This window comes from Stylophora pistillata, chromosome 1 (genome assembly GCF_964205215.1).
Source record: "Stylophora pistillata chromosome 1, jaStyPist1.2, whole genome shotgun sequence".
Lineage (NCBI taxonomy): Eukaryota > Metazoa > Cnidaria > Anthozoa > Scleractinia > Pocilloporidae > Stylophora > Stylophora pistillata.
The window spans coordinates 24,359,091-24,386,647 of NC_142519.1; the positions used below are offsets into that span (position 1 = coordinate 24,359,091).

Here is a 27,557-nt window from a genome sequence, read left to right on the forward strand (position 1 = left end):
CTTGCATCACTTCCCCTGCAAAAGTGCCATACAGTGCTGCAGTAAGTCAAATAGGGCAAGACTGCAGCCTTATACAGCTGCAGCTTAGCAGTGGTTGGTATCAAGTTACGCAACCTTATCATTACCCCCACTCTCTGACTAGCTTTTTTGCAAATCTCACTTATGTGGACATTAAAGGTCAATTGAGAATCAATGCGTACACCTAATAATTTAATATTCTGATAGTGGGAAACTCTATTACCGTCTATGTCAATATTGATATTGGCATCTTTTTGCTTGCTAATGAGCATGCTACCATATTTGGTGAAGTTTCCCTGTAAAAAGTTCTCTTTATACCAACTTGTTGCTGCAACTGCACTCTCCTGTAATCTTGTTTGGATTAGCTGGACATCTTTACTTGCTTCGAAAAACTGGTGATCATCGGCATACATGGAGATATTCGACTTCATTACATAAGACAGATCATTCTGATAAAGATTCCACATCAAAGGCCCAAGAGAAGAGCCTTGAGGGCACCCTCTTACCACCTTCCTCCATCCGCTTGTTGTGTTCCCTAGCTTCACTCTTGCTTGGCGATTTTCAAAATATGATGCCATGAGTTTGAGGCTGACATCATCAAAACTGTATGCTCTTTGTTTAGCCAGCATGAGTGGTGGGAACAGACAATCAAACGCCTTACTCATCTCTGTTGACAACACACCAACACACTCCCCATTGTCCAATGAGTGCCTCCAGCTCTCAGTCAGGTATAACAAGGCAGTCTCGCAACTGTTCCTCTTTCTATATGCAGTCAAATGGTCACACAGGCGATTATTATAGTTACCAGTGATTTGGGAAGAAAGGAGTTGCTCAAAGATTTGATTAATAACAATTTGCACAGGAAAATAAAAGTTAAAACTTGCTACTACAGATTTGTTTCGAAAGGGTTAAAAGTCCTCTCTCGTAAGGTGACGACCTGACGAGAGAGGACTTTTAACCCTTTCGAAACAGATCTGTAGTACCGAGTTTTAATTTTTATTTTCCTAAATAATTATATATATATATATGTAATTATACTTCAAGATTTAGGTTACTTGAACTTTTACTGCAACTCTGAGTTTCATGCCTCTTGCGAAGTAATCGTCGGGCAACTGCCAGAAATAACGGTTACAATCCACCGAAATTTAAAGACAGAACAATGTGTACATGCGCGCGCAACATACTGCACGCGCTATCGTATCGTTACGTTCTTTAACAGGAATTTCCTGACATGTCTGCAACCTGATGTCAGCTCATTTCTTTGTTTAAACTTGCCATCTGCGGTTTACAAATGATAAAATATTTTTCCCACAAACACAAATTGCATCTTTCAGCTACATTGGCATACGAACTAGCTTGTTTCACCTTGCGCCACTTAATATTAAACTTAGTGTCCTTATCTTTAAGACTCCATATATATTTGCTAAGTTCAGTAGCATGCCTGTAACGTTCGTTTCGGAATGAACACAAGTGGTTCCTGTAACGCATTTTAAAAGAGGTGTCACAGAGACCAATGTACGTTTCCTTTGCGGTTTCTGTGGTGACCTCTGCCTGGTAAATTATGCTTTCCATGTTACAGCTTCCATCCATGGGGCATATGTCAGGTTTTCTGCAGTTGTAGCTTTTCCTAGCTCGATCATTAGTGCGTGCGAGTTTCCGGATTTCAGATTTGTTGTGGTTACATATAACAGTTTTAATGCTGCCCATGCAGCTGTAGCTCAGTTTAAGGGTGTTCCGGTTGAAAATTTTGTGAAGAGGATTAGTTTTTGTGAAATGCTTATCAATAAGTGCAGGGAAGCATTTTCCGACGTTAGTTTCCACGGTCTTGCTGTATGGTGGGTTAAACCATGTAATGTTCCGCTGCCTGTTTCTTCGTGGACGTGGTGCCTGGTTACAAACAAAACAAACAAACAAATCTGAAACGTTCGCTAAGATTGTATAGTCTAGTATTGAGGGATCTCCTGGCATGAACAACATCGGACCATTTCTCAACACCATAAGGGACTTTGTTCTTAATGTCTGCAAGGGTTGTTGAGTCATCATCCCCTACATAAATTGAAAATTTGACTCCGGATTGAGGAGCTTTTCTCCACAGTTCACAGGCAACATCCCTTTCCATTGATTTTGATGATCCATTGTGATTTTTTCGACAATCATGCTTTTTTTCTTTTCCAGTTAATTTATCATGGCTACATACTCGACACATCTTGCATCTTGTGGAGTAACTCACAACTTTTCCAGTAGCAAGACCCATGGCAGCCCCATGACCAGTTGCAGAGTTGTGTCCCCTTCCCCTTTTTTGCCAACCCATATCATAAGAGACAGCTACTCCATGGAGACTGTCTGCAGATGGGCTAGAAGATTTCTAAGCAATTTTTTTTCTAAATTTAAATTAAATTTACAGCTTTCTGTAGCAACCATCTCTAGAGCATGTCCAACTTCTCTTTCTCTTCTTTTAAACAGTTTATGATTCATTGTTGGTACATTCATTGTGGAGAGTAAATTATTTAGGTGGGTATTCCCCATGCCAGCATGAAGGGATCTCAATACTGCCCTTGTGTTGACATCACTAACAAGAGGACCACGGCAACCAGCTCTGCGTTCAGTAGAAGATTTTACTTCATTTAGGTAACCACAGAAGCTGCATTTTATGTTGAACATACTACTGAGACCACTTTGTTTTTCTTCCATAATGTTTACAAGGGATGATGGACCAGTTGGTGCAATAAGACTTCTAGTGATTAAAGTCATTTATTTATGCACAGAAGCAAATAGTTAGAGGAAAGCAAAAACCTTTTTTTTTAAGAAAGTGGAACTTCAAGATGACAGGTGTAAGATATTGTACTCTGAAATTTGACCAGCGAGAGAAATGATATTTGAGCCAGCCTATATGCCTATATTCAATTGTTAAAAAAAAGTTTCCTGCACTGCTTAAACAATACTTGTAATATTTTAAAATATTTTATTTTATCTAAAAATTATTTTACCCACATTATGGTTGGGAACGTATTGTCACTTAGACGACAATACCAGAGACAAACATTTAGATATATTCATATGAGATTTATAAAAAGAAATATTATTTTTACAGACTTGCTTTGTTTGTCTCTTTGTTTTTCTTTTTGAGAAAAACATTTCCAAAGACTCCTACAAGAACTTACCTGTTGTGACCTCGTTTTTATTTTCCTTGGAGGTTCGCAGTCTTTTTCTTCTTCAGGTAGATTTTCTTTCACTTGAGTTCTCTCTTCTTTTGCTGTCGCGAGATTTCGTATCGATTGAATTTTTCGTTTCGATGCGAAGCAAACTTTATGTCGCCGAGAATCGTCCTCTTTATTTTCCTTTCTGTCTCCTGCATACGCAGTGGTCGTTGAATACATCAAGTACACGCTGGTGGGCAAACTTCTTACAAAATAAGACAAAAGTTGCGTAGACCCAAAAAAGCCTCGCGCCGCCATATTTGTTTTGAATTTTTCGCCTTTTAAATCTCGCGCTTCCTTCGCGCGTTTTTCTCGCGCGTGACGCCTGAGAGTGACCAACTCCCCCGCGCGGAAACTAGTACGAGCCACCTTAATTCGACTACTCTTCACTTAACCTGAATCATTGGTAAAATCCAGTACATCGATTACAGTTCGATCAACCCCATTTGTGTGCGACGCAATTTTTAAAGGTTATCATAAGCACAGGTGTCAATTTGTTTATCAAGTTTTTATTATTTCACACTGTTTACAGAAAAAAATAACTTAAAATATCATGATTAACAGTGATATAGAAAAATACAAACAGAAATTAACAGAAGAAAGATTGTAATCGTGTACAGTCACCAAGGTAGCCAATGATCTTTCGAGTTGGTCACTGTCATGTGTAGATGTTGGGGTTGGCCGCCTGTTAAGTATAATTGAAATTAATAGTTACGTTAAAGACGATAATGTTATTGTAAAAGAAGGAAGACATACATAAATGCAAATTAGAATAAAAGGAAAACTGAATTTTGTGAAGTATTATCTTTTATAGCTAACAGTTAAACTACGGTCAGTTTTGCCGAGTACTCAATAAGAATCTTTTATACCGCTTTTTGAATAGCATGTATGGAAAACGTTTAAATTCAGGTGGTATAGATTCCCAGATTTTTATTGGAGAGAATTTAAATGTAGACGTACCATAATTAGTGCGTACTGATGGCTTAAAGTGTATATGACATGAAATTTTTTTTTTTGTTTTCTGCTAGTTCGATATATATAACAAACGGTTCGAGAGTTAAAAATCGTTGAAAATAATTATAAATACATAGTTTTCGTTTAAACTACGCGCTAAGTTGGCTTGAAATTTGTCCCCTCGAACGCGCGGCCAAAAGGTCACGTGAACTTTACCTGTGACGTCAGGTTGTTTGACTCAGTAGACCACTTTCATAAATGGCTGCCGCATTACAATTCGTTTGTTTACATATAAATTTGACAGGGTGGCCTCGTTCTCCAGTACAAAATTCACAAGAATACATTATCTCAAGCGAGGCCACTCGGGAAAATTTAAGTTTAAACAAAAGAATATTAATCCGGCAGCCATTTATGAAAGTGGTCTATGGCGGAAAAGAATAGGCCAGTACGGAAAGGTGGACGTTATTGTGTGGCTGGGGCGCCCAACAATAGAAGCTGTACGAATACCAGCTACACACCAGGTATTTCGATGCACCAGTTTCCTGTAAATCCAACAGTGAGAGCCCAATGGGTGAAATTCGTGCAGCGGCACCGAGTTGATTTCGGCGAACCTGTTGCCAAACATGCCTCGTTGTGTTCGGCTCACTTTGAGCAAAGTTGTTACGAGGGCAGCTTGGCATTTTCGCTGGACGGTATGACGCAGATAAAACGGAACAAAGTTCTTATCAAGGGCTCTGTTCCAACAAGACATGCAGTTCTACCAGAAGGTCCTGAAGTTCTGACAGATCGCAAAAGGCGACAGGTAAGCGTTTTCTCGTGATCTCCGATCATAAACATTAACATGTGTAAGTTTTTCTGATGTAAATAACCTATTCTTTTGGAAGCATTTATGTGTAAAATGTCCGTGTCTAATTGCGGTTTTGCCGTGCTGAAAGCAAACTGAACTGCTAAAACCTATACCTTGTTCACTGGAGTTTTGAGTATTGATTTATACAAGCTTTGTGATCGTTTCGAATCCTACACATAATCTTAGCAAAAGCAAGGGTGTCTTGTGCTCGATATATTTTATCAACCAGGATATTTTATGTTTTTGCTGCAGCTAAGGCGTGATGCCTTTGCAGACTTTCATGAGTCAGAGGCGAAGAAAAAGAAGGTTGATGAGGCCAGGGAAGAATCAATGAGTAACCTTGTAGATGATCATGATGATGATACAAATGAAGAGAATCCGTTCAACATCGCAACAGATGTGTGCATGAGCCCAACTGATGAAAGTTCTGGCAGCACCAATACCTCAACTGCTACTGTTTCTGTTATCACTCCTTTCACTTCTCCAGTTGCCTTGACCTCCACCAACAATACCTGTGCTACGCCAGTCAATACAACACCATCCCCCAACGTAACACCATTGCAAGGCAGCTCTTGTGTAGATTGTGTATATAAATCCAAATTAAAAAGTCAGAAGAAGCAAACTATACGTCTAAGGAGAATAGTAAAGGAACAGAAAAAGGAGATAAGAGAGCTCAAAAGTGTGAGTGCTAAACAAAACCTATTTATGCTTTCTTGTAGCTTTGTATAATGGCAAAAGAATAGTATCCATATTGAACTTGATTCAAGTGTTCCTAGTGCTACTCACTCTCACTAGTACTGGATAATTTATTCCATCTTGTTTGTTTGTTATTATAGAAAGTAATTGGTTAGGTTCTTTTTGTAGCTATGTATATGTTGTATTACAGTGACTCCCACCTAAATATGTTGCAAACAATATTTTATCCTTTTCCTTTTACACTCTGCAGATGTAGTATTCCTGGAAGTTTTATGGCCAAAGTAGTGTTTTGTATTGCACTTTTAGCTCAAAACTGTCATTTTTGGAAATGAATGGGTATGTGACTGCTAAATGTTACACATGATCTATTGACCAGACATCATGCAACATGTCTACAATGTATGCAACTACACAAAACAGTATTTGTTATCATTTATCACATTCCCATCCCCTTAATTCCTTTCCTTGGTTCTTTCCCTTGTGTTCCAACCATTATCATACACAATCTCATTTTCAGATTTTTATGTGTTCGCTCATCTAAAGTAAAATTTTCTAGACGCATACTGGCAAGCTTGCATTTTAATGAAAACCTCAGAAGAGAAACCCAAACATCAAGCGATGGAAAAGAATACATTCGGGTGACTTATCCAAAATTTAAACTGGGAGAAGAGGTTGTTAGAGAGGTGGCATCTCCACCTAGCTATGGTAATTATTGACCATTATGATTTTAAAAGTACAGTGGCTACACTGAACTAAGTGTAGGAAATGTTATGCTCTTTTGTTAAGAGTCAGATCACTCTTTTTACCATGATAAGTACTATTGACCAGCATCTTGTGTAAAGGACTCTGCTTCACCTTGTTTCCTTATATCTGATAAAACACTGTTGCACGTTTTTCAAATGACGTCGACATTTTATATGAATTGGGCTGTGATCTTTTCAGGGTATGTTGACACACTGAAGAATCTTCTCTTCACCTTGCCAAAGGCAGAAATGAAGAAAGTAGATGAGAAGTATGCAGCAAGGGTACCAGAACCCCTCAACCAGCAGTTCCCAGACAGAGTAAATAAAGAGGATGCTGTAAAGTTTTACCAGGCAAGAAAGGCAACGAAGAAAACGTCACTATTTCCACCAGGTTAGTTTGCTTTGACTCTTCAAAGCTCATGAAGCGCAATGTTCAAATATGACATAATGTTCTACGTACCAACTGTCATGCAACCTTGTCCTCAGGGTCTATCTTCTTCCCACCCACTAGAACTGGGGAAAAGATAGAGCTTGGGAACAAGTTTGCCATCATGGTAATGCACAATGTGATTGTCTCCACGGAGGATATCTTCTACATGTTTTTTCCATAGTAAAAGGATGCTAAACAAACACACTAAAAATGCACTAACATAATTAAATAAATTTATTTATTTTACAGAAGCAGAGCAGGCGAAACTACAGATGTCTATCAGTGACAATACCTCAAGCAGCAGTCAACCCACTTCAAGACGACCTTACAATTGCTCAATATGACAAAAACCATTGCGAAGTCACAAAAGCCGTTGCAAAAAATAAAGTGACCAAACTTTTGTCACAGGAAGGTTTTCTGCGTGGTACAATTTTCCTTCTTACTTCAAATTTTCCATGCCTGCATTGCACTGTACTCATCGACTTACAATATTTGCACTGTACCTACAACAAGTTGAAATTTTAAATTTAGTCAAACTAGTGTGCATGTAGAACCTAAGCTGTTTCTGGTTCACAGTCCATACATTACCAAACAATAGAACAAGAAACAACCACCCATGAAAATCAATTTGAAAATTGTTGTTTACCGAGACAATCAGTGTAGAACAATCATGTCATAGGTTTGATTACATGTACTATGCTAGTCTCTGTCATGAGCAGCAGCAAAACCTCTGGTATTAATTTTTGTGACTGGTATTTAGTTCTGATATTATGGTAAACACAGGCTGGTAGTGGTCTTCTGTTATCCCAGCCCATGTAGCCACAAAGCCACCTTGTGGTCCATCGGTATGCAACAGCTCTAATGAACCTAGAGTAAAAGCACAATGAAAATTATATAGGAAGGTGTGTAAGAATGCTCTACATTACTACAGGACCCTGCCTTTCACCTCCCCATGACACACACATTCAAATAAAAAATATTTATGTTTAGGAATTGATAATGAACTGCAGGGCATTTCTCAAGCTTACATTTTCCTACAAGCTACTTTGCAAGCAATCTTATTAGTTCCTGTTTTATCTTAGGTCAGTGCATCAGATAAAAGTCCAAGTAAATGCAAAATCTAACTTAACTTGGTCAACTTTTATAGCTTGAGGTGCCTTAATTTACCCTGATTTATCTGAAGCTTAATGTTTTATGCCCAGCAAAGTGATTATGCTAGTTTACACATTGTATGTTTTTATTTATGTTTTTACTAAAAATGTACTGACTCGTTTTCTGACTCCACCTCGGCGACGGTAAGTCCCACCATCCTGGTTTCTCAACAAGGGAGCCACTTGGAGAAGAACTGCGCGGTTCCTAATCGCATCGTAGTCCTCGTGTTGTGTGATGCATTTTATCCGTTCAATGGTACCATCAAAAACCATCTTTGCAGATGAATTTGTTACCTCTCTGCAACATCGAAACTCCAGGGAACCAACTAACGTCCCGGTATTACATTGCTTGCAGCGACACCTGAAGAAGACAGCAAAAATGAATTGTTGTCTAACAAAGATTTGGTATAAGTATATATACAAGGAATTTTAAAGGACCAGTTTTACTAACCAGGAGTCTACGTCTACAGTTCTCTCGTATCTAGCCTCCAGAGTTGACGGGGTAAGTCCATCAACATCGGTTTGTTCGCTCGAAACGCCAGTTTCTTCGTCGTTCTCGTCCGCGAGCGGCTCATCTTGATATGGAGCTATCACACCAGTGATAACTCCCCATTCCTCTTCAGAACTGTCGCTTATTCCACAATCCATACTTTCTATAGAGTCAGACGACTCAATACTCTCGGAATCGCTGGACATTTCGAAGCGTGAAACGATAGAATTGAGCGAGTAATCACAGCGTGTTACAAGGAAAACACTGAAAGTTGTTGACCTTGCCAATCATAGGATCAAACAACCTGACGTCACGAGTCCCAATTCTCGGCCCAGTCTCCGGGAACAATTTTACACACAAATTTAGCGTGTTTCGGGCGCTAAAAATCGACCAAAAAAATTGTTTCATTCATTTTAAACTCTCAAACCGTTTATTATACACATGGAACTAGCTATCAACGAAAAAAAAAATTTCGTGTCATATACACTTTAAAGAAGTTTTGATTTGCAACTTATTTGGTATTAGATGAGTGAATCTCTGATGCAGGTGTGAGAATATTAAGTAGTACAGCTGGGGTGTTACTTTTGTCATTCCTAAGTTTATATGTAAAAAGTGATACTTTTAGTCTGCAAATATTTTCAAGTTTCAAGATTCCAAGAAGATTATAATAGGGGTTGACATGTTTTCTGCCATGAGCAAAGAACATGCTTCGTATACATTTATTCTGCCTTTTGCAGATTTTAGTTAATCTAGTTTTGTAAGCAGCGCCCCAGCTGGCAAGACCATAGTTTAAGTATGGACAAATAATGGTATAATATAACTGTTTGAGGATATGAAAATAAAGATAGGGTCTTAACTTATTAATTATACCTACATTCTTTGCTAATTTATCACTCACATGTTGAATTTCGGATTCCCACTGTAGATGCTCATCAAGGTATATACCTAGATATTCAATATAGCTTTTGCAATCAATATTGTGGATATTTAAATGTATTTTTTTCGTTGATGATGTTATAAGCATACAATTAGTTTTCTTAAAATTTACAGATAACTTATTAAATAACACAGTATTTTAAAACTAACTTATCTCTTCATTCATTGTAAGTTCAACCTCGTTTGGAATACTACCGGTAAAGAAAATATTAGTATCATCTGCAAATATTCTAAAAGAAAGCTTCTCAGAGGAGTTTGGTAAGTCATTAATATAAAGCAAGAATAACAATGGCCCAAGCGTTGAACCCTAGGGAACTCCACATGTAATAGTTTCCATACTGGATTCGATTTCATCAATCTTTACAAATTGAGTGCGATTTCATAAGTAGCTTTTAAACCATTTAAACACGAAGGCGCGCTAGAGAAGGAAGTCTTCCCTGGGAAGACCTAGGCTCATTTGTCACTCACCGTTGACGTGTGCGGGTCAAATTTAAATGCTTGTAGACGAACAAAAGGAGCTAATGAGATATCTATTGTTTACTTTCACCAGCATGGTGGCATGAGGTAACGTGCGAACCACCTACTTCGATCTCAAATTTACCGCCACAAATAAAGACAGTTTCCATTGGAGAAAGGAAATACAAATCTCAAAAATTCTTGTATTGTGATGAAGACATAAAACAATTTTGAGGAATGTGCCCGCTGTTCACTGCTTTGGAGTAGCTGTAGCTCAAGCTGACTTAACTCTAAGAGTTCTACATCACACGACGGTTGATTGATAAATGGTCCAGTGGGACCTAAGGCTCCTTTTATAGCTCGCCTTCGTGTTTAAATGGGGTTCCATGGATTCCATAAATATATAATTTAGAGAGCAGAATATTATGGTTAACTGTATCAAGTGCCTTTGAGAAATCGAGGAGTAGGCCACAAGTAATTTGTTTGTCATCTATAGCTGAGTTCAAGTTATCGGTAATTTCTAAAATAGCTTGTTCGGTAGAATAGCCTTTCCTAAAGCCAAATTGATATTTATATATAATATAATTTTTTTTTCTTAAAAACAGGTAGAGCTGGTTATATATTACATGTAATCGCTCCAACAAAATTGCTAAAGGACGAGGGTGTGGCAATAGGTCTGTAGTTTCTAGTATAAGTGACCTCACCCGACTTATAAATTGGTACTATACCGTTTGCGATAGATTGGTTAGATATATGTAAAGGGTATTGATAATGGCTCAGAGGCAATGTTAATTTATTTGGAATATCTAGTGAAGTTTTGTTTTCATTCAGATTTTGGAAAAGCCTACAAATTTGTTTTGCCTCGACAGGGGACATGATAAGACTTGAGACTGGTGACTTATTAATGTATTTGGTAGGCTCCTCATCATAATGATCAATAGTGTTCGCCAGGCTTGGGCCCACACTAATATAATACTTCTTGAATTGTTCTGCAATGTCTAATTTATTAGTGTAAGTCTTTTTATTCACTATAATTCTTGAAAGTGACGTTTGTCCCTTCGTTTTCCGTTTAATTAAAGTACCGATTAGTTTCCATGTAGCTTTCAAAGTATTCCCGTACAGGTTGAACGGCTTACAATGAAAAACCTCGGTCTTTAAGTGGTTAAGTGGGTCAGTTTTTAGCATATTTTTTATATTCTGCTTTTCTTTTTGGGTTATTTGAGAGAAGCGTGTTCTATTTAATTTAATTTAAATTTATTCCATTTTCACTGCATTAATTTGCAGTGGGAAAGGACTAGAAGGGAACATACGAACCATTCGAGCTGGTCCACCCTCCCACCCATCCCACCCCAGGGGAGGACATCCATCTCACAATAATCTCGTGTGTGGGAAATTAACGTCTCCTACCCCAACCCTGCAGGAGACGTGACCTAATAACTTTATTTATCCTGTTAAGAGACCGGTCAGTCGATCAAGATATAGATCGACTAGTATTAATCGGTAACCAGTTAAAAAGAATTTACAAGCAATAAGAATTACAATTACAAATCTAAGAAATTGTAATGTAAATAAGCTTGGCTCACACTGATATCAATCGAAAATTATCCGCTGAGAATCACTCAAAAGTCAAACAGTTTGACTAAGAAGATATTCTTGCCAGATTTAAAAGTGCAGAGAGCACTACAACTTCTGTAGCCGTTTTGGTTTTTTTATCTTCCAGCACAACAAACATCTTACGAGAATATATTCTTCCAATTTACTTTGTAGGATTATGATAATGTATGTTAGGTTTTATAACGTATTTTTGCGTTCAACGTCACAACGGCAGAGCCTTTTTTGAAGGCGAATCCAGTGGTTCGTTTAACTCCACAATCTGCATTTACTGCAACAAAAACTTTAAATCTTTTGACTGTGTATCGCTTGTAAATATGTTCGAGATTGTGAAGGTGACAATAATAATCCAATGCACTTTTAAAATAAGGAAAAATATCTTGACGTTTCGAGGCTTCAGTCGCTTTATCATCCGCAGATGATAGCATTTAATTTACTAGTCTGTATTTTTATAGAAAGGGACAATTTAAAAAAGGTTATACAATTTTATTATATAGGTTTCGTGGCCTTTTTTTGTGTGAATTAAACCAGCCGAACTTGTTATTAAACCATGAAAAGTTTCCCTGTATTCTGCAGGCTATTATTTTTTCTTAAGTCAGCTGTTTTATACTGGCAGTTCAATCTACTTTGTTTATGTTTTAAGGTCGACTACTCCAATGTACTGGACGAAAGATCACGATTTACTTTTAGTTAGAGAAGTGCTAACTGTTGATCCGTATAGCCAGCCGAAGGGAAGTAGGGAGAGAGCGAGACTGTGGGAAGAAATTGCCTCAAACCTGAGTGCAGTGTCTGAGCCCCGTTTCTCAGTTTCTTTGAGGTCTGTTAGAGACCGTGTAAACCTGGTTCTAATAAAGAAACACAAAAGAAAGGTTGCAGAAGAAAGCAAGGCCAGTGGAATAGCAGTTGATGAGCCTTCAGAGTTTGATGCAGCAATCGAAGAAATATGTGAGAAAGCTGAGGCTGCAGAGAGAGATCAGCAAATGATATCAGTGGAAAAAAAAAGCCAGTGCAGAGAAAAGAGAAAACGCAAGCGGAGGATATTAGAGCCAAGGCTTTGGAGAAAGTTGGAGAAACAAGAAAAAGAGTGGTTGGTGATGAGGTTAGTGAAGAGCCCAAGAAAAAGGAGAAAAGAACGAGGAGATCTGGAGCAGAGACCATGGTATATCTGAGGGAGAAGTCAGAAAAAGAATTCAAAATCAGGCAAGAAGAGCTAGAACTTAAAAAAAAGGAATAGTGTGCCCAAGCAAAGCGGCAAGAGGAAATGACACAGCAACTGATCCATCAACAGGAGCAGCAGCAAACAATGTTTGCTAACCTCCAGCAGCAGCAACATCAGCAGCTTCAACAGCTAAGCCAGATGCAAATGACTATAATGCAGCAACAATAACAACAGAACCAGGCACTAGTGGCTGTGCTGCAAGAGCTTGCCAAGAAGCAGTAGACAGAATAAAAACATGTTAAGTTTAGTTTAAGTTGATATACTATGTATTTGTTGTAGTTCAATTTCATCCTTGTTTCAATGTCTTTTTCTTTGTTTTAAACTCATTTTCATGTTACGATACACAATATTGAACCAAGGATAAAATTTTTGTTCTTTATTGGGTTGAGATAATTACAGAGTTCATATTCAAAAAGTAAGCATTTGGAAGGACCATGGCAATATGCCCTGGTGTGCCAGTCTTTTGTGGTTGTTAGTGCTGGTATATAATTACACCAGTGATCTCTATGGTGATTCTTCTCCCTTAAGAAAAATACAAACTGATTCATGGCATCTGTAGATGGCACATTTATTGCAAAATCTGAAATGGCCAATTAGTTTTATTCTTGACCTGGTAATGACTCATAGATGAGGATTACTTAAAATAATTTTGTATCTGGATATTGGGCGTGGCTTATGAAACGTACAGGGTCACAAGTCCCCCTACCTAAGCAGAAGGGGTACATGGAAATATTAAAGGCATAGGGAGGAGCAAACCTTTTATTAAGTTTGAAATATTCGATTTTGATATTTGTGTTGGTTGCATATTTGTTCTTTTTTTGTGACAACAAGAAGAGTTTAGCCTTTTTTTGGAGAGGGGGGATGGGAAGTCATTTTAAAATTCAAACAAAAGTACTTGGAAAATATGTAGTTATTTTAGAGGTAATATGACTTCATTAGTACCTACATGCGGCTCTCTGTAACTTTACTTTAAAGTACCCCAGGGGTCAAACATGAGAAAGGATATTATACTTCCCCCTCCCATCCCATCAACCTACACAGCAGAATGTATTAAATATATTAAATATTATTAATATTCTTTAATGTCTGGCAAATCCTTATCCTCCCTCCCTAAAATTAAGCAAAGTATTCTTCCAAGGTGGGTGGATTCAGCTCAAAAAACTCGGAGGTTGTGTTGCCATATAAGCATGTTAATGCATTTCTTAATAAGGCACAAACAATGTACATCTTTCCTATTGAAGAAAGTCCAATCTTGAGGTTCTTTTTGAAATCTACAAACTTGAAGTACTCAACTATGTCTCCAAAGAGCCACTCTACACAGACTCTCACTGAGCTCATAGCCTTATTAAAATTTACCATCTGTGGGGTGAGTATCATGTTTCTAAAAGGGGTCTGGAGGTGCACCCTCAATGGGTTGGCGGGGTCTCCATAAACACAAAGTGGACGACCCGCTGGCCCAGGTAAAAAAGCATAGCGTTGAATATCTTGAAGAAGATTGGAGTCTGCCAGCATGGCAGCGTCGTGTCGTCTCCCCTCTATGAAAAAAAGAAGACAAATTAAAAACATTTTGATTAAACATTTTCGGGTCTTTTTCTGAAGGGTAATTTTATATTCCATTTCCCTTACCGATTGGTCCATACATATTTCCAATAATTCCATTTGGTAATGCCACGGATTGGAATTTTACACCGTGAACTCTTTTGTGACCATTGTAGACAATGCGCTGATTTTGGCCAGGCTTGCTTATTGGTCTAACTGTCCCATCAATAAAGCCAAAACAGTTATCCAAGGGGATCCCTTAGCTGTTCTGGCGTTACTGTATTTTTCCAGCGAATGAGGGTTGAGGATGCTATCATTCCACTGCAAAATTCTGTGACTGTGTGCCTGCTAAATGTAGTCGATCATGTAGTTGTTTATCATGCACAACACTGGAAGAGGCTTCCCAAAGCGAGCTATCATGTCTGAATATCGACAAGGATAGCTATGTCTCTTTAGAAAAATGCAAAGAGCCTCCAATCCACTACAGATACTTCTTTGATAGCATTCCACTACCTCAGGAATCCCCAATACTTCGGCTAGAAGTGGTAAGTCGTTCTTGTAGAAACGAAACTCTGAACGGCACTCGTCGTCTTCTAAATCATCGAAGTCAAAACCAGGATAAGAATTATACGGAAGATCGACATTATCGTACCTGTTTAAATCGTACAGGAGTAGAAGTTCCCCATCGTTTATCAAACCATCACTGTGGCTAATCAAAAGTTGATTTCGAACTTCTTTCAAAGACATAATGAGCGGCGTTTTGTAATGGCTGCTTAACTGTTTAGAAATTCCCGCCACGACGGCGTTCTCTCCCCAGTCTTATGCGGGTTTAGGAGTCCCCGTCGCCGTCCCCGCTCTCGTTGCTTAAAGTCCCTAGAGTCGGCCCCAAGACGCTCCCTTGGGGAACCCTAGAAGGCATTGAGCGGAAGCTGGATCTTTGTCCGTTTAAGACGGTATACTGTAACCTGGATGTAAAGTAGCTCGTCAACCAGTTCAATAAGGGTCCGCATATTCCAAATTGACATCGAAGCTTGTTCAGTACGATGCCGTGATCTACATAATCGAAGGCTTTCTTGAAATAAATGAATGCCACGCCCACCACAAAACGAGTGTCTATTGAATGTCTCCAGGTTTCTGTTAAATGGACGAGCAGAAGCTCAGTGGAGTAGCCCTTGCGATATGGCCATTGATTTTCTGTTACCAGGCGATAGTTTAAGACATGGTCGACAATCGCGTCATTAACACATGACTCTAAGATCTTGCTTGGCACGCTGAGGATGGAGAGAGGGCGATAGTTTCCTCTATCCGTTTCGTTGTCTTTTTTTATGTACTGTAGTTAGTTTTGCTGTTTTCCACTCCAGGGGGGACAACACCTGTCTTAAATCTTGACATAAATAGGGATGCACCCCCGTTGGCATACCTATTTATGTCAAGTTTTAAGACGCGTTGTCCCCCTGGAGTGGAAAACAGCAAAACTAACGACAGTACACAAAAAAGACGACGAAACGGATAGAGGAAACTATCGCCCTCTCTCCATCCTCAGCGTGCCAAGCAAGATCTTAGAGGCTGGTGGACTAATGGCTGGTTTGCTGTTTTCTCTTCCAGACTGCGTGGAATACTACTTCGAGTGACAGCGAAAGTGAATTGGAAAGCAGACGAACGGCCCTGCTGAAGCAACTTAGTGCTGATGGGGACGATCACTAGACTGTGGCTAAGAAACCAAGAGAAAAACGCGACTTCGAATGTAAATAAGAACTTCGATTAAAAGTTTGCTCCCACCTTCCTCTCCCCCTCCCCTGAGATGTAGAATCGAAACAATTGCCTTCTTTCGAGGAATTTGATCCTTTATTGTCGTGTTGTGTTCTCTCTTTCTCAATATTAATCCTCTTTTCTTGCCCAATTGTATCACGCTACGTGATGTCTTTGAATTCCTTATATGAAATATGATGTTCAAGTATGCTCACCACGAGAGCATATCACATGACGTTATAGGTGTAAAGCCGTGTTTAATGTTTAATAACTGACGTAGCCGTAATTCAACCGCGTTAGAGACAGGTAAGATTTGAAAGCCAGCGTTATCACATGACCCGTGCGCTTTTGTTGGAAGGAGATTTTTTTTAAAGAAACCCTAAGAGGGCCGTGAGCATTAGCGGAAACGGGGCCGTCAAAATCTTACGGCCCTGCGTGCGACCCCGTGATTTCCCAAAAGTCATTGAAAAATTAAGGAAGATAAATAGTGTTGGTCATAAGATAAAATGCGTACGGACTTGGTCAAGCAAGAATTACAAGTTGAATTAGTTAGGTCGCGCCGGTTCATAATTATGAGGCTCTTGGTCCTGACTCGAGTACCTCGCCGTTCTCGGTCGTAATGTTATGACCTCGATCCAATAATTTTGCCGTCCGACCCTCCCACCCGATCAATAAGTTCATATTATTGCATATCTTTAATGTTTAATCTAGCTTCAAGCCAGCTTCGTTACCTTAATCATTTATTTAAGTTCGTAAGTGTAAATCCTGGGATAACAAAGAAATGGGCTTTGCCGAGACCAATCTAATTGTCACCATATATCATTTGTGGAGACCGTCTCTTCAAAGTAGTACAACCTACCTGTTCAATTGTCTTGCTAGTGTGGTGTACAAACAAAAGCTGACCTATGTACCACTGAATAGATACTGCGCCAGAAAAACCTCCTATGTCTCTTGTAACCTTTTGAAACATTGCTTTTCTTTCCATATCATCCAGTCCCACGGGTACAGATAAGGTCTCTAACTGCTGAGTTATGTTTCAGTGAAAGCAATAATTTTGTATTTGTATTTTTTTTATTTCCTCCATTTCAACAAATTAGAATCTAATGAATAATTACAAGAAAGATAAGAAGAGGGGGAAGGGCATAATATAGCAAGCTAATAGATGTCCTATACGTTAAATTACATTTTTCATATAGTTAAAAGAAGCGATACGAATATAAGAGAGGGAATAGGAATCACACCCACAACAAATATGTAAATAAAGCATGATCAGAGGAAGACATTAATCAGTACTGAGAAAGGTAATGTAAGAAAAATGCTCTTTTAGAAAGTTTTTAATTGGCTTCTCCTGTATGCACCGAACTCATAATGGCGGACGGCTCGGGGAAGCCTCGGTACGAGAACATGAAAACGAGGCGGATAAGGATGGGAAATAATTTCAACATGGCGACGCCTCGTATGGACACGCTTACTATTCCGGTCGACATTAGATAACATAGGGTGAAGTAGACCCGAATGATTAGCATTTTCCGATCATGGTTGTGACGTCATCTTCCGACCGCACTGTAAACTTCGGAAATTAAAATGGCGGCGTAAGTGTGAAACTAGTAGTTCGTGTCGCGCACGATTGCAGGCTGTAAGCTTAGACTAGGCCACGCATCTTTTTAGTGTACGGAGTTGCAGACTAATAAGCAACTCGCTGGACAAGCAGAAGAATGTTTCCGGACCTACTTACTTAAATGAAGGACTCTATGCTACCACACCCGATGTTACTTTTCAGTACAACAGGACAATGTATAAGTACATAACATAGGGTGAGGATTAATCATAATGATGTCTGAAGCAATACGATAAACCCAAGCCATACTTTTTTTTTTTTGCGTTGAAAGAGGGTGTTAGTAACGAAGTCCTTAAAAGTAACATATTGAAAGGAAGCAACTTTGAGCGAAGTCACATTTATTCATGATTATGTGCTTGGGCTATATGTGTACTTTAAAATCAACTACTATCCTTACTATCCCATCGAAAGCTAACATCAGAACCAATATAAAATAGAATTGCGAGTGTTGCAAGTATCTTTGAGGTTTACCGTTTTACGCCATACGAAAAGCCAGCTATACATACAACAAAGGCTATAACTAAAGAAGAGTAACCTTTCCATCCCCTCGCCCCTCAGTCTTGATGGTTTCGCCAGTTAAACTTTAACTCCCCTCTTCCTCTGAGCTGCCTGTTCAAGCGGGAAAATCTGGCGGGAGAATTGAATGTGGTATCTATGTCTACAATGGAAGAAGCGAAAGAATCTTCTTTTTCCGTGGAAATTTCCGAAACATTTGGCTACGTTCAGTCTTTGGATCATGCCAAAAAGATGATTTCAAAATATGAAACGACGAACACCGTAAAAGTTTCCAGTTACAAGGCTGACAAGGACTTTGGAAATCATGGTGTATACTATTGAAGTTAATCATTCACTAAAACAACTACACTCAACCAGGAACGTAATTCTTTCCTACAGAATCATAAACTTCCATCTTCATTTAAGAATTTCATCATACACTCAATAGAATAGCTTCTGCTATTTGAACATACACAATCTTCATCATTATTTTTGCTGTGATTCCTCAGTTGGTTTTATAACCAGCTGCATTTCATCTCTCTTTGTAAGTGCATTCAGAATAAAACTAATAATCTCTTTCGACAGTAAATTGCATTTAAATTTGAAGCGCAGCCAGGATGAGACATATTAAAATACACCAAAAACGTTCTTTCTCAGTATTTAAAGTGCACCTAAACCCAAAAAATTTTTTTCGCTTAACGAAATAAGCGTATTTTTTGGAGTATTTCTGTGCAAACATTTTTTTATTTGTTCAAATCTTCAATTGTCTGTGCCCAGTCAAAATACGGAAAATCGACCGCCATCTTGCCCCACGGCCGAGTTTAAAGAGGAATGGCTCTAGCGGGTAATGTGACGTCAAATCGAGAACACGAAAGTCTGCTTTTCACACATTTTCACTTGTTTGGGAAGGTTGTAGTCGATATTGTCCGAAATATGCCGACCAGGTGTATTGTATGAGGAATGTATGAAGTGTGATACCCTCTTGCAAATTTCGCACGTTGCTACATCCTCCTATAACACACTTAGTCGGCATATTTTCGGACAAAATCGACTACAACCTTCCTAAACAAGCGAAAATGTGTGAAATGCAGACTTTCGTGTTCTCGATTTGACGTCACATTATCCGCTAGAGCCATTCCTCTTTAAACTCGGTCGTGGGGCAAGATGGCGGCCGATTTTCCTTATTTTGACTAGGCATAGAAAATTTAAGATTTAAGCAAATTAAAAAATTTTTGCACAGAAATAGTCCAAAAAATAAGCTTATTTCGTTAAGCGAAAAAAAATTTTTGGGTTTAGGCGCACTTTAATATTAAAATTGAAAACTCACTGCAGATTGAAAAAGATACAAAACATGAAAGATTGAAAGCATCAAAACGATTGAGAGATGATGTGGCAAAAGGAAATGTGAGGTCTGAGCAGAGAATTTACATAGAGTTTCCTACTGAGACTGACCATGCACATCATCTTGTGGGAGAAGTATGATAATAGAAGGAGAGGGTATGAAGTCCACCTGCAACTGCCAGTATCAATCAATGTTTGGTTAATCAGAAAAAAAAAATTACGCTTTCTTTCCGGTATTTAATACACCTTTGCCATAATGGCGGAAAATCCGATGGAGGTCTGAGACTGGTTATGAATAATTTCACGAAAGCGAGGCCACCCGGGCAACACATGGCGACGCGACTATACAAACTCTCACAATTCCTCGAGCTTTTTAACCGAAAATGACATTCCTGGAGCTTCCTTAGGAGATAGAAATCTCTCACAATTCAAGACTGAGGACTTGAGACTATGGTTGAAGGGCAGAGGTGACCCAGCGAAAGGTTTAAAGACAAAAGCAAGCTTGTGACAAGGCTAGTTTCGAGCACAAGATGCGTACTTCGAGGTGTTTTGATTGCTTGAGAAAATTGTCAATTGTGATTACTTACACTTAAATTGACCTAATTTCTTATACTTTAATACATCAAGAGCGGAAAGGTTAAAAACATCATTGATCCTGATCCCAATAATCTTTATACTGAACGAAAACAACTGCGCTCGGCAAACAACACAAGTTCACACTCCGCCGCTAAACGACATGTTCCCGTCAAATTCTCTGAATCTAGTATGTGGAACTACTCACTTCAGAAGATGCCTCTGTTTACCAGAGCGGAGTAAAACAATCATATAACATGCTCTGGGGTCTAGATAATTGTAGATTTCCATTAAAATAGCGTTGTTAGGAAACGAAGTGTAACAGGACACAGCAGAATTGTCGGCGCGAAATCTTTCAATAGAAAAAGTCTACTTTTTAAACATTGATTCTTCTTTGAATGCTTTCTATTTCTCTTTAGAGCTCTTCTATTCTCATTTCATACTGTTTCACAAGCGCGACAACACTCAGATCACTCTGAATGCATTTATCCTTCGACTCGACCAAATCGGTCTGAGTTTCGACATCTTTTGTCTTAGCCTAATTATCGACATTCTTTTCATTAGATTCTACAGTTGTAAGCTGACTCTCTATCTGTTCATTCGATTTATCATTTACGCTGCTTTCCGAGTGTGCACACCATGAATAAAGCCCTGAATGATTGATGAGTAGTTGTTTTACTAGTGAATCTTTGAGGTGGAGGCTTTTTTTGCGCAGCGAAGTACGCCACTGAAATACCGAAGGTACAGCATTGGTTTGAAGGCATATTTTGCCCGCAATACTTTTCTTCAAGTCTTCCATTTTAAAATGGTGCGAGCAGACCATGGTTGAGTCCAAGACTTTGAAGCTTTTTCCTTCCTCTCGACGGATTGCCTGAAGCCATTGCTTTCTCGCGAGTTTTTCTTTGGGAAACTTGGAGTAGGATATTTATTAACCGTTTACGTCGCGATATCCCCTTGTAGTCCATGAAGGAACACAGCAGTGGCATGGCATTGTACATATTAACTTGAGCCTTAGCTATATTAGTAGTCGATTCTTTGAGAAATAAAGCTTTCTGGATCGATTAATAAATTGTGCCAGAAACTTTTTGACAAGCGCTCACAAGTGCACAAATCCATGCCCGGGTGGCCTCGTCCCCATGCACTAGTTTTAGTCTTCACTCGGCCGCCGCCATTATGGCAAAGGTGTATAAGGTGTCTTGTTGGAGCTATAACACTTCTCTCTGTTTTAACTTTAGTATAACATGCCTTGAGAGAAATTAATATCTTAACACATATTATTGTCATTTCATTCCAGGGAAGCAGCCTACCTCAGCCTGTGGATGACAGGATCATCAGACAAATTGAAAAGCTTGTCAATGAGGGAGTGAAAGACACCCATGAAATGCGGAGACACCTGACTGTCTACATAAAAAACGAAATATTAGCAAAGGATGAAATCCAACCATCTCCCTCAAACCATAGGTTTTATCCAAAGCTGAGTGATATAAGGAGCCACATGTAACGAGCTACCATAAAGCACAGATTCTCAAAAATTGATCAAGAGAATGTGGCAGAAAAAGTTATCCAGTGGAAAGCATCTAGCCTGGAGGACTTCATCTGCTTCCAGCCATGTGGAGATGTCTCTTCAGCCACAACAGATGGAGAAGACCACACTACAGAACAGGATCCCAGCACCTTTCTGTTTGTCCATCAAAGTGCCTGGCAGTGCAGACTCCTGAAAAGATATGGCAACATTTGTCTACTGGATGCCACATACAAAACTACCCGCTACGCTTTACCTCTGTTTTTCCTTGTGGTGTGCACAAATGTTGAGTACCAGGTAGTTAGATCATTTGTGGTGCAATTCAAACAGTATTCTGATAAAAATCAAACTAGGCTTAGTTGTCATTTGCTTTCGCAAATGCGAAACCTGATCGAAGTGTGGATGATGAAAGGTAGATATCTAAAATTTATCTAATTGAACTTTTCCAATGCCACCAGTTTTGAGAGTTTCAATTACAGTATTTGTGAGCTCCAATGAAGCATGCAACAGTATATTTGCTAACAATTTTTTGCCAAAACCTAAACAACAAATGAATTATCTGACTTGTGAAAAAAATTTATTTTGGCTGGGAAAATCTGACATATCACTCACCAATCAGTAAGCTAGGCCAGAGTATATTGTAAATGTTGAGATGACTTTAAAGTTTTGATGAGCCAATCGCACCATGTTATTTACAAAACAGTATGCAGTGTCATATATAATGTACATGCATGACATATTCTGCAATTGATGTGCTTTACAAGTAAGAATTTCTATGTGTTTATTCAATGATGAAACAGGATCATATTCTTATGGAAGAACGTTATTATGTTGTAACAAGAATTTTCTCTTGAGCTGTTTATTTGGAATAAGGTTTGTTCTAGTCTGCATGCAGACATTTTTGTGTTTTCTTTCTTTCACTTTTTCCACACTAAGACATTTTGCCAGTACAATCACAACAACAAATGGCACACATGACGTACTTGTCACCTAGCTTCTTCACACCATTTTGTCCATAAGGTCTCATGTGTGGGGTAAGTTGATTTTAAAAATATCGCACACCAGAAGGTTTCAGTTCTTATTATATGACTGAGAAAATTACTTCTTTATGATTGACTGATAGCAGGCAAAATGATCATTAATTCTTAATTTGAATTGCATTACAAATAAATGCAAGCATGTTTGTAATTTTCTCAGTCATATAATAAATGAGTAATCGTAACAGAAAGCTATAACGATTAAGGATTCAGTACACTACTTGCAATATTGTGAAAATTCTTTCAAATTGCACTCGCTTAAAAGCTCTGCAATTTTGAGAGAATATTTAAAATATCACTTGTAGTGTAAATCATTAATTGCATTACTGTAATATTTACATTCACACAATTATCAATACAAAATCCATACCCCAGAGACATAACAATCATGCAGTCAGATTCAGGGTTGCCCAGAGGGCATACAATCAAGGTGAAGAGGCAATGATTTGATTAGTACATAACTTGCTCTGAATTTGTTGCTCTTAACCAATTTTTCAAAAAATGTTCTTCAAGTAATTAATATTATTAAGATAAATGTAAGCTTGTAAAATTGACGGAAGTTTTGGCATAGAAAAATAACACTAATATTGCATAAAGTTCCATCCCTTAAACAAAGAAGGCCAAAGACAGAGTGTATATGATAGACACTAAACTACATAACTTAGAATTCTCAAAATAATAACAATAATCCTCACCCTATGTTATGTAGTGTCCTGTGCAAAAGGTCCAAATAACATCGGGTGAGGTAGCTCGAGAATAGGTCGGCTCGTGAGTTCCTCCGGAAACATCTATCTGCTTGTCCCGCGAACTGCTGATTAGTCTACAAACGTAAACCAAAACGATGCGTGGCCTGGTCTGAGCTTAAAGCCTACAATCGCCCGCAACATACTGGTTTCATGATTACGTCGCTATGTTAATTTCCGAAGTTTACCATGCGGTCGGGAGATGACGTCACTACGATGATCGGAAAATGCTAATCATTCGGATCTACTTCACCCTATGTTATCTAATGCCGACCGACTATTCCAGTGGTACTCACGGGAAAATGATATTCCTGGAGCGAGTCTTGAGGGAAGGAAACCTGTTGAAATCCTTATCCGCCTCGTTTTAATGTTCTCGTACCGAGGCTTCTCTAAGGCTTCCGCCGTTATGATTCGGTGTATAGATTCAGGATTATAATTCCAATAGAAGCAACCTATAACTATAAATATTGGAAAGAATCTCCTTATATTTATTCTGAAGGGGCTAGAGTCCAGGTGCTGCAAACATGTACTTCTAGTGGCATCATCAGGCATCTTAGAAACAAAAGACAGTGCAAAATTAGAAGACTGTTTGTCTAACAATATGGTCGTAAAACAACTGATATGTACTTGATATAATTATGTCAGGAAGCTTAATCAGGCCAAAGTCTACATGATTCTTACAGCTTTGCGTTGTAGTTTTACCAACTAAGACAATAGAGCTTCGAAATTATTACCCCACAATACGCAGCCGTACGCTAAATAAGGATATACAAGTGAATCGCATAGCTTAAGGTAAACACGCGCTCTGATTGGTCAATACGTCAACAGGAAGAGAGGGTATTTAGCGTGGAATCGCACTAATGCAGAAAGCGATATCGCTGACGTGAATCGCGATAAAAAATTATTGTTACGAACGTAAAAACGTAAATGTAACTAGTGCTACGAAAATATGAACAAATATGAACAAATTTTAGAAAACGAATGTCTTCCAAATTTTGAATTCAAATTCAAGTTTTTATAAAATTGGAGGAAACCACTCACGCTCAAAAGTACGAAAAAACGCATAGAAAAAAAATCAAAATGCCAGAGACGAGGGAAGAAAGCCAAACGACAGTTCTTGCCGAGGAAAACCAAACAAGCGTTACGAAAGAAAACCAAACAGGTATTAATGCCGAAAAAGGTCAAGCATCTTTTCCGGAAATCCAACCATTGTAGCCTGTAAAGAGGACGAACTGGCCTCTACTAGAGACAACATGGTTTCAAAAAACACTAAAAGAAGTACAAGTACATCCGTACGCCGCTTGCAGTCTTGGTTCAAGAAGAAACACGGAAAACAAATTAATCTCGAAGCAATTTCGAAGGAAGATGCACCGCAGCTCCTCAAGCACTTCTTTCTAGAAATAAGGCAGACGACAAAAGAAAAAAAAAGCAAAGAATATGAACCAGGAACATTACAAACTTACCGCAATGGTTTACGAAGGTACTTTCTGGAGCGTCTATGTCCACCGGCAACAGATAACTTCGGCCTCGAAAAATCTTCGTTCATTGAGTTCGAGGAAGTTTCAACGATGCTATCCATGAAGAAAAAAGATTTCAAGGAAAAGGGTCTTGGCAACAAACCAAATGCCGCTCAACCAGTTGAAACAAGACATTGAAAAGATGTGGTCGTCAGGTGCAATCGGCCTTCAAAATCCCCGCTCTCTTCTCCATCTGGTCTGGTGAAACAATGTTACACACCTAAGAACAACATGATTGTCAACTAAGTGATTTCATCGTGCCAGAACAGTACATCGAATACAAAGAGCGACAAACCAAGAACCGCCAGGGAGACTAACCGACTGCGACAAAACGGGCGAGAAACTAAAACAACTAAATTTGGAGGACGGATGGTGGAGAGCGAGATCCGCACAGAGCATTTATCGAGTACGTTGGTCACCGTCCGAAGGGTGATAACGTTCCTGGAAATTTCTACCTGAGTCCAATTGAGAGCCCAAATCCAATGTCTGGTACAAGATGGTTCCAACTGGTAGAAATGCATTGGCAAAACATATGTAGAGTATTGTGTCCATCGCCTCCCTAGACGGCAAATTCACAAATTCGAGTGGTCGCAAACAGTCATCCAAGCGCTCCGTGATGATTTCGACCCGCTGAGGTTATAAGAGCTCACTGGCCACGCCAATCCGGAATCCATATCCAGCTACAGCCATAATCCTCTGGAAAAACAGCGGCGAATATCGAATAAGTTGGCCGGTTTCAACCCAAGCACGACAACTACCAACGGCTATTCAAGTCATGCTTTACAGGAGATTGTTCTCAATAGCTCAGCCACGCCAAGCAACACAGCAGCTACTAGTGACCTTGACAGCAATGCCAGTCGTTCTAGTTACCTGATGGCAGGAGCAATTGGCGGGATGTTTACTGGAGTAACTTTTAATAATTCTCCAGTAAATATTTCCATAAACTTTCAGTCCAGCACGACACCAATGAGCGACTCCCTCCAGTGAAAGAAAAACAGTTAAAATTGTGACTTTTAACCTTTTTTGAACTGTTTTTCGTCAGAGTTTACTGAGAAATTCCAGTCTTAATCATTATATTTTGAACACACTTTTTTATAACTGTTAAGCACTTACCGGTTTTCTGTAGATCTTGCTTTGATACCGGAACGCTTGAAATTTTCATTTCGCTTGAGGATTTGACCATTCAGTTGTTCATTGTCGGCGCCACATTTTGCCAAGTTGAGTGGTAGCAGGCAAATCTCTGTCTTAAATAACTCCGTATTTTGTACTTTCAGTTTTTTTGCTGAAGATTGTAAAATGTGACGTACTGCTTTCTACGGTGGGCCATAGGGGACATGACACATTTTTTTTATCGCGCGATAAATGGAAATTATCGCGCGATAATTTTTATTATTATCGCGCGATAATATTTATTATCGCGCAATAATATTTATTATTATCGCGCGATAATTTATCATTTATCACGTGATAAATGCAAACTTGTCAGTTCACGTAATCGGCTGTCATGAATGTTGTTTCCGTGGACGACAATGACTGCCACAGTTGAGGAGCTATGTTTTGAGGTCGATAGTTCGTTTTATTCATGTAAAAAGATCATTTAGCAGTACGTTGCAATACTACGACACATACCTCTTTGAATCAGTATAGTAAACCTTGATTTTGCGAAGTCCGAGCCCGTGGAAATTTTGTATTATTTATTTATATTTTGTGATAACTTTTGATGATTGCATGACTTACACTGTCACGGTTGTGTTACACTAAAACCTTGAAATAAACTTTCATCAGTTTTCTCATCTTTCAGTCTATACTACATGCCCTCTAAATTTCATTGTCTTTGCTCAAATATTCTGGAAGTTACGGAGGTGAAGGGGGCGGAATTCTCTTCACTCCGCGGTCTGAAAAGATTAAAAAAAAGCTCGGGCCAAATAAGGTCAAATTACTTCGTGCACACAAGTAGTTACACAATGCTCATAGGCTTTTAAAGTATCCTCTATTTCGCACAGAAATGTAAACACAGTAACTTTGACACATATGTCACCAGAACTGTCGGTCCTCTTTTTCCAGAAAGGCCTCGCACACAAAGAGAGGGTGGCATTAGGGACACATGAGGCTAGGTTTTCGGGTGTGATTCATTCCCCTTCAAAAAGAACATCATACAAGAACTGAACCAATTGTTGTCGATGAGATAAACGAGATCCACGAAAAGGTTACGGGCTTCTAGAGCAGTTGAAGGCACTTGCAACTGTTGCTCTTACATAATTATATCAATCAGTTCTCTGCATTCCTCCAAACAATTTGTGGGGCTTGTTCAGTCGCAGCATTCACCATCAATCACATCAATGTCATCTAGGTCAACTTTTGTCCGGTAATCCGTTGCATTTGTCCATGCAGGAACAGTATTGGTTATCGCCTAATGCACCAACGATTAAGAATTGACTACAGTCTTGTTGTCCAGAAGGAGACCGTACGAGTCACAATTAAAGAATTGGATCCTGCTGGCGTACAGTCACGATCATAATGTGTTTTTTGTTTGGAGGAATGCAGAGAATTGATTGATATAATATTTGATAGAATATTTGAGCAATGACAATGAAATTTAGAGGGCATGTAGTATAGACTGAAAGATGAGCAAACTGGTGAAAGTTTATTCCAAGGTTTTAGTGTAACACAACCGT

The 27,557-nt window shown here is 38.9% G+C and overlaps 3 protein-coding genes, 1 long non-coding RNA gene and 2 pseudogenes across 10 annotated transcripts; 2 read left to right on the top strand and 4 right to left on the bottom strand.

Annotated features, from left to right (window-relative positions):
* Window positions 1–970: 970 nt before the first annotated feature.
* On the bottom strand, window positions 971–3,516 carry LOC148741776 (uncharacterized). Its single transcript, XM_088738873.1, has 2 exons — window positions 3,180–3,516; window positions 971–2,383 (listed from the first exon to the last, which is right to left on the bottom strand). Exons 1-2 carry the CDS (start codon window positions 3,471–3,473, stop codon window positions 1,910–1,912), a joined length of 768 nt encoding a protein of 255 aa, XP_088594999.1. The 5' UTR covers window positions 3,474–3,516; the 3' UTR covers window positions 971–1,909.
* A 681-nt stretch (window positions 3,517–4,197) lies between these two features.
* Window positions 4,198–7,296, top strand: LOC148741777 (THAP domain-containing protein 2-like). Of its 5 annotated transcripts, none has more exons than XR_015995756.1 (4): window positions 4,203–4,971; window positions 5,269–5,697; window positions 5,963–6,048; window positions 6,655–6,792. XR_015995756.1 is itself a non-coding variant. In XM_088746309.1 (4 exons), the coding sequence occupies exons 1-4, from the start codon at window positions 6,041–6,043 to the stop codon at window positions 7,227–7,229; spliced, it is 483 nt and encodes a 160-aa protein (XP_088602435.1). In that variant the 5' UTR covers window positions 5,730–6,040; the 3' UTR covers window positions 7,230–7,296. The 5 variants fall into 5 exon arrangements, 4 of the variants coding, with proteins under 4 accessions (XP_088602442.1, XP_088602412.1, XP_088602435.1 ...); XM_088746309.1 differs by lacking the exons at window positions 4,203–4,971; window positions 5,269–5,697 and adding exons at window positions 6,230–6,417; window positions 7,135–7,296 and having other exon boundaries at window positions 5,730–6,048; window positions 6,655–6,846; XM_088746286.1 differs by lacking the exon at window positions 5,963–6,048 and having other exon boundaries at window positions 4,202–4,971; window positions 6,655–6,815.
* Window positions 7,102–9,016, bottom strand: LOC111331194 (uncharacterized). Of its 2 annotated transcripts, XM_088746327.1 has the most exons (3): window positions 8,488–9,016; window positions 8,154–8,397; window positions 7,102–7,752 (listed from the first exon to the last, which is right to left on the bottom strand). In XM_088746327.1, exons 1-3 carry the CDS (start codon window positions 8,730–8,732, stop codon window positions 7,744–7,746), a joined length of 498 nt encoding a protein of 165 aa, XP_088602453.1. In that variant the 5' UTR covers window positions 8,733–9,016; the 3' UTR covers window positions 7,102–7,743. The 2 variants fall into 2 exon arrangements, with proteins under 2 accessions (XP_088602453.1, XP_022791990.2); XM_022936255.2 differs by having other exon boundaries at window positions 7,102–8,397.
* Window positions 9,017–11,480: 2,464 nt separating this feature from the next.
* Window positions 11,481–13,167, top strand: LOC148741778 (uncharacterized; annotated as a pseudogene).
* Window positions 13,168–13,709: 542 nt separating this feature from the next.
* LOC148741779 (uncharacterized) lies at window positions 13,710–15,212 on the bottom strand (annotated as a pseudogene). The gene is made up of 2 exons (XR_015995777.1): window positions 14,375–15,212; window positions 13,710–14,283 (listed from the first exon to the last, which is right to left on the bottom strand). The product of XR_015995777.1 is annotated as an uncharacterized LOC148741779 (transcript).
* A 4,142-nt stretch (window positions 15,213–19,354) lies between these two features.
* LOC111331208 (uncharacterized) lies at window positions 19,355–26,309 on the bottom strand. The gene is made up of 3 exons (XR_002694900.2): window positions 24,829–26,309; window positions 23,318–23,917; window positions 19,355–21,777 (listed from the first exon to the last, which is right to left on the bottom strand). It is a non-coding gene; the product is annotated as an uncharacterized LOC111331208 (long non-coding RNA).
* Between the last annotated feature and the right edge of the window lie 1,248 nt (window positions 26,310–27,557).

Coding starts and splice junctions, on each gene's coding strand:
- LOC148741776 (XM_088738873.1), bottom strand. CDS start 3,473: ATGGCGGCGCGAGGCTTTTTTGGGTCTACGCAACTTTTGTCTTATTTT. Junction 2,384..3,179: donor TAAAAACGAGGTCACAACAG/GTAAGTTCTTGT, acceptor AAAATTGCTTAG/AAATCTTCTAGCCCATCTGC.
- LOC148741777 (XM_088746286.1), top strand. CDS start 4,594: ATGGCGGAAAAGAATAGGCCAGTACGGAAAGGTGGACGTTATTGTGTG. Junction 4,972..5,268: donor CAGATCGCAAAAGGCGACAG/GTAAGCGTTTTC, acceptor TTTTTGCTGCAG/CTAAGGCGTGATGCCTTTGC.
- LOC111331194 (XM_022936255.2), bottom strand. CDS start 8,732: ATGTCCAGCGATTCCGAGAGTATTGAGTCGTCTGACTCTATAGAAAGT. Junction 8,398..8,487: donor ACTGTAGACGTAGACTCCTG/GTTAGTAAAACT, acceptor TGTCTTCTTCAG/GTGTCGCTGCAAGCAATGTA.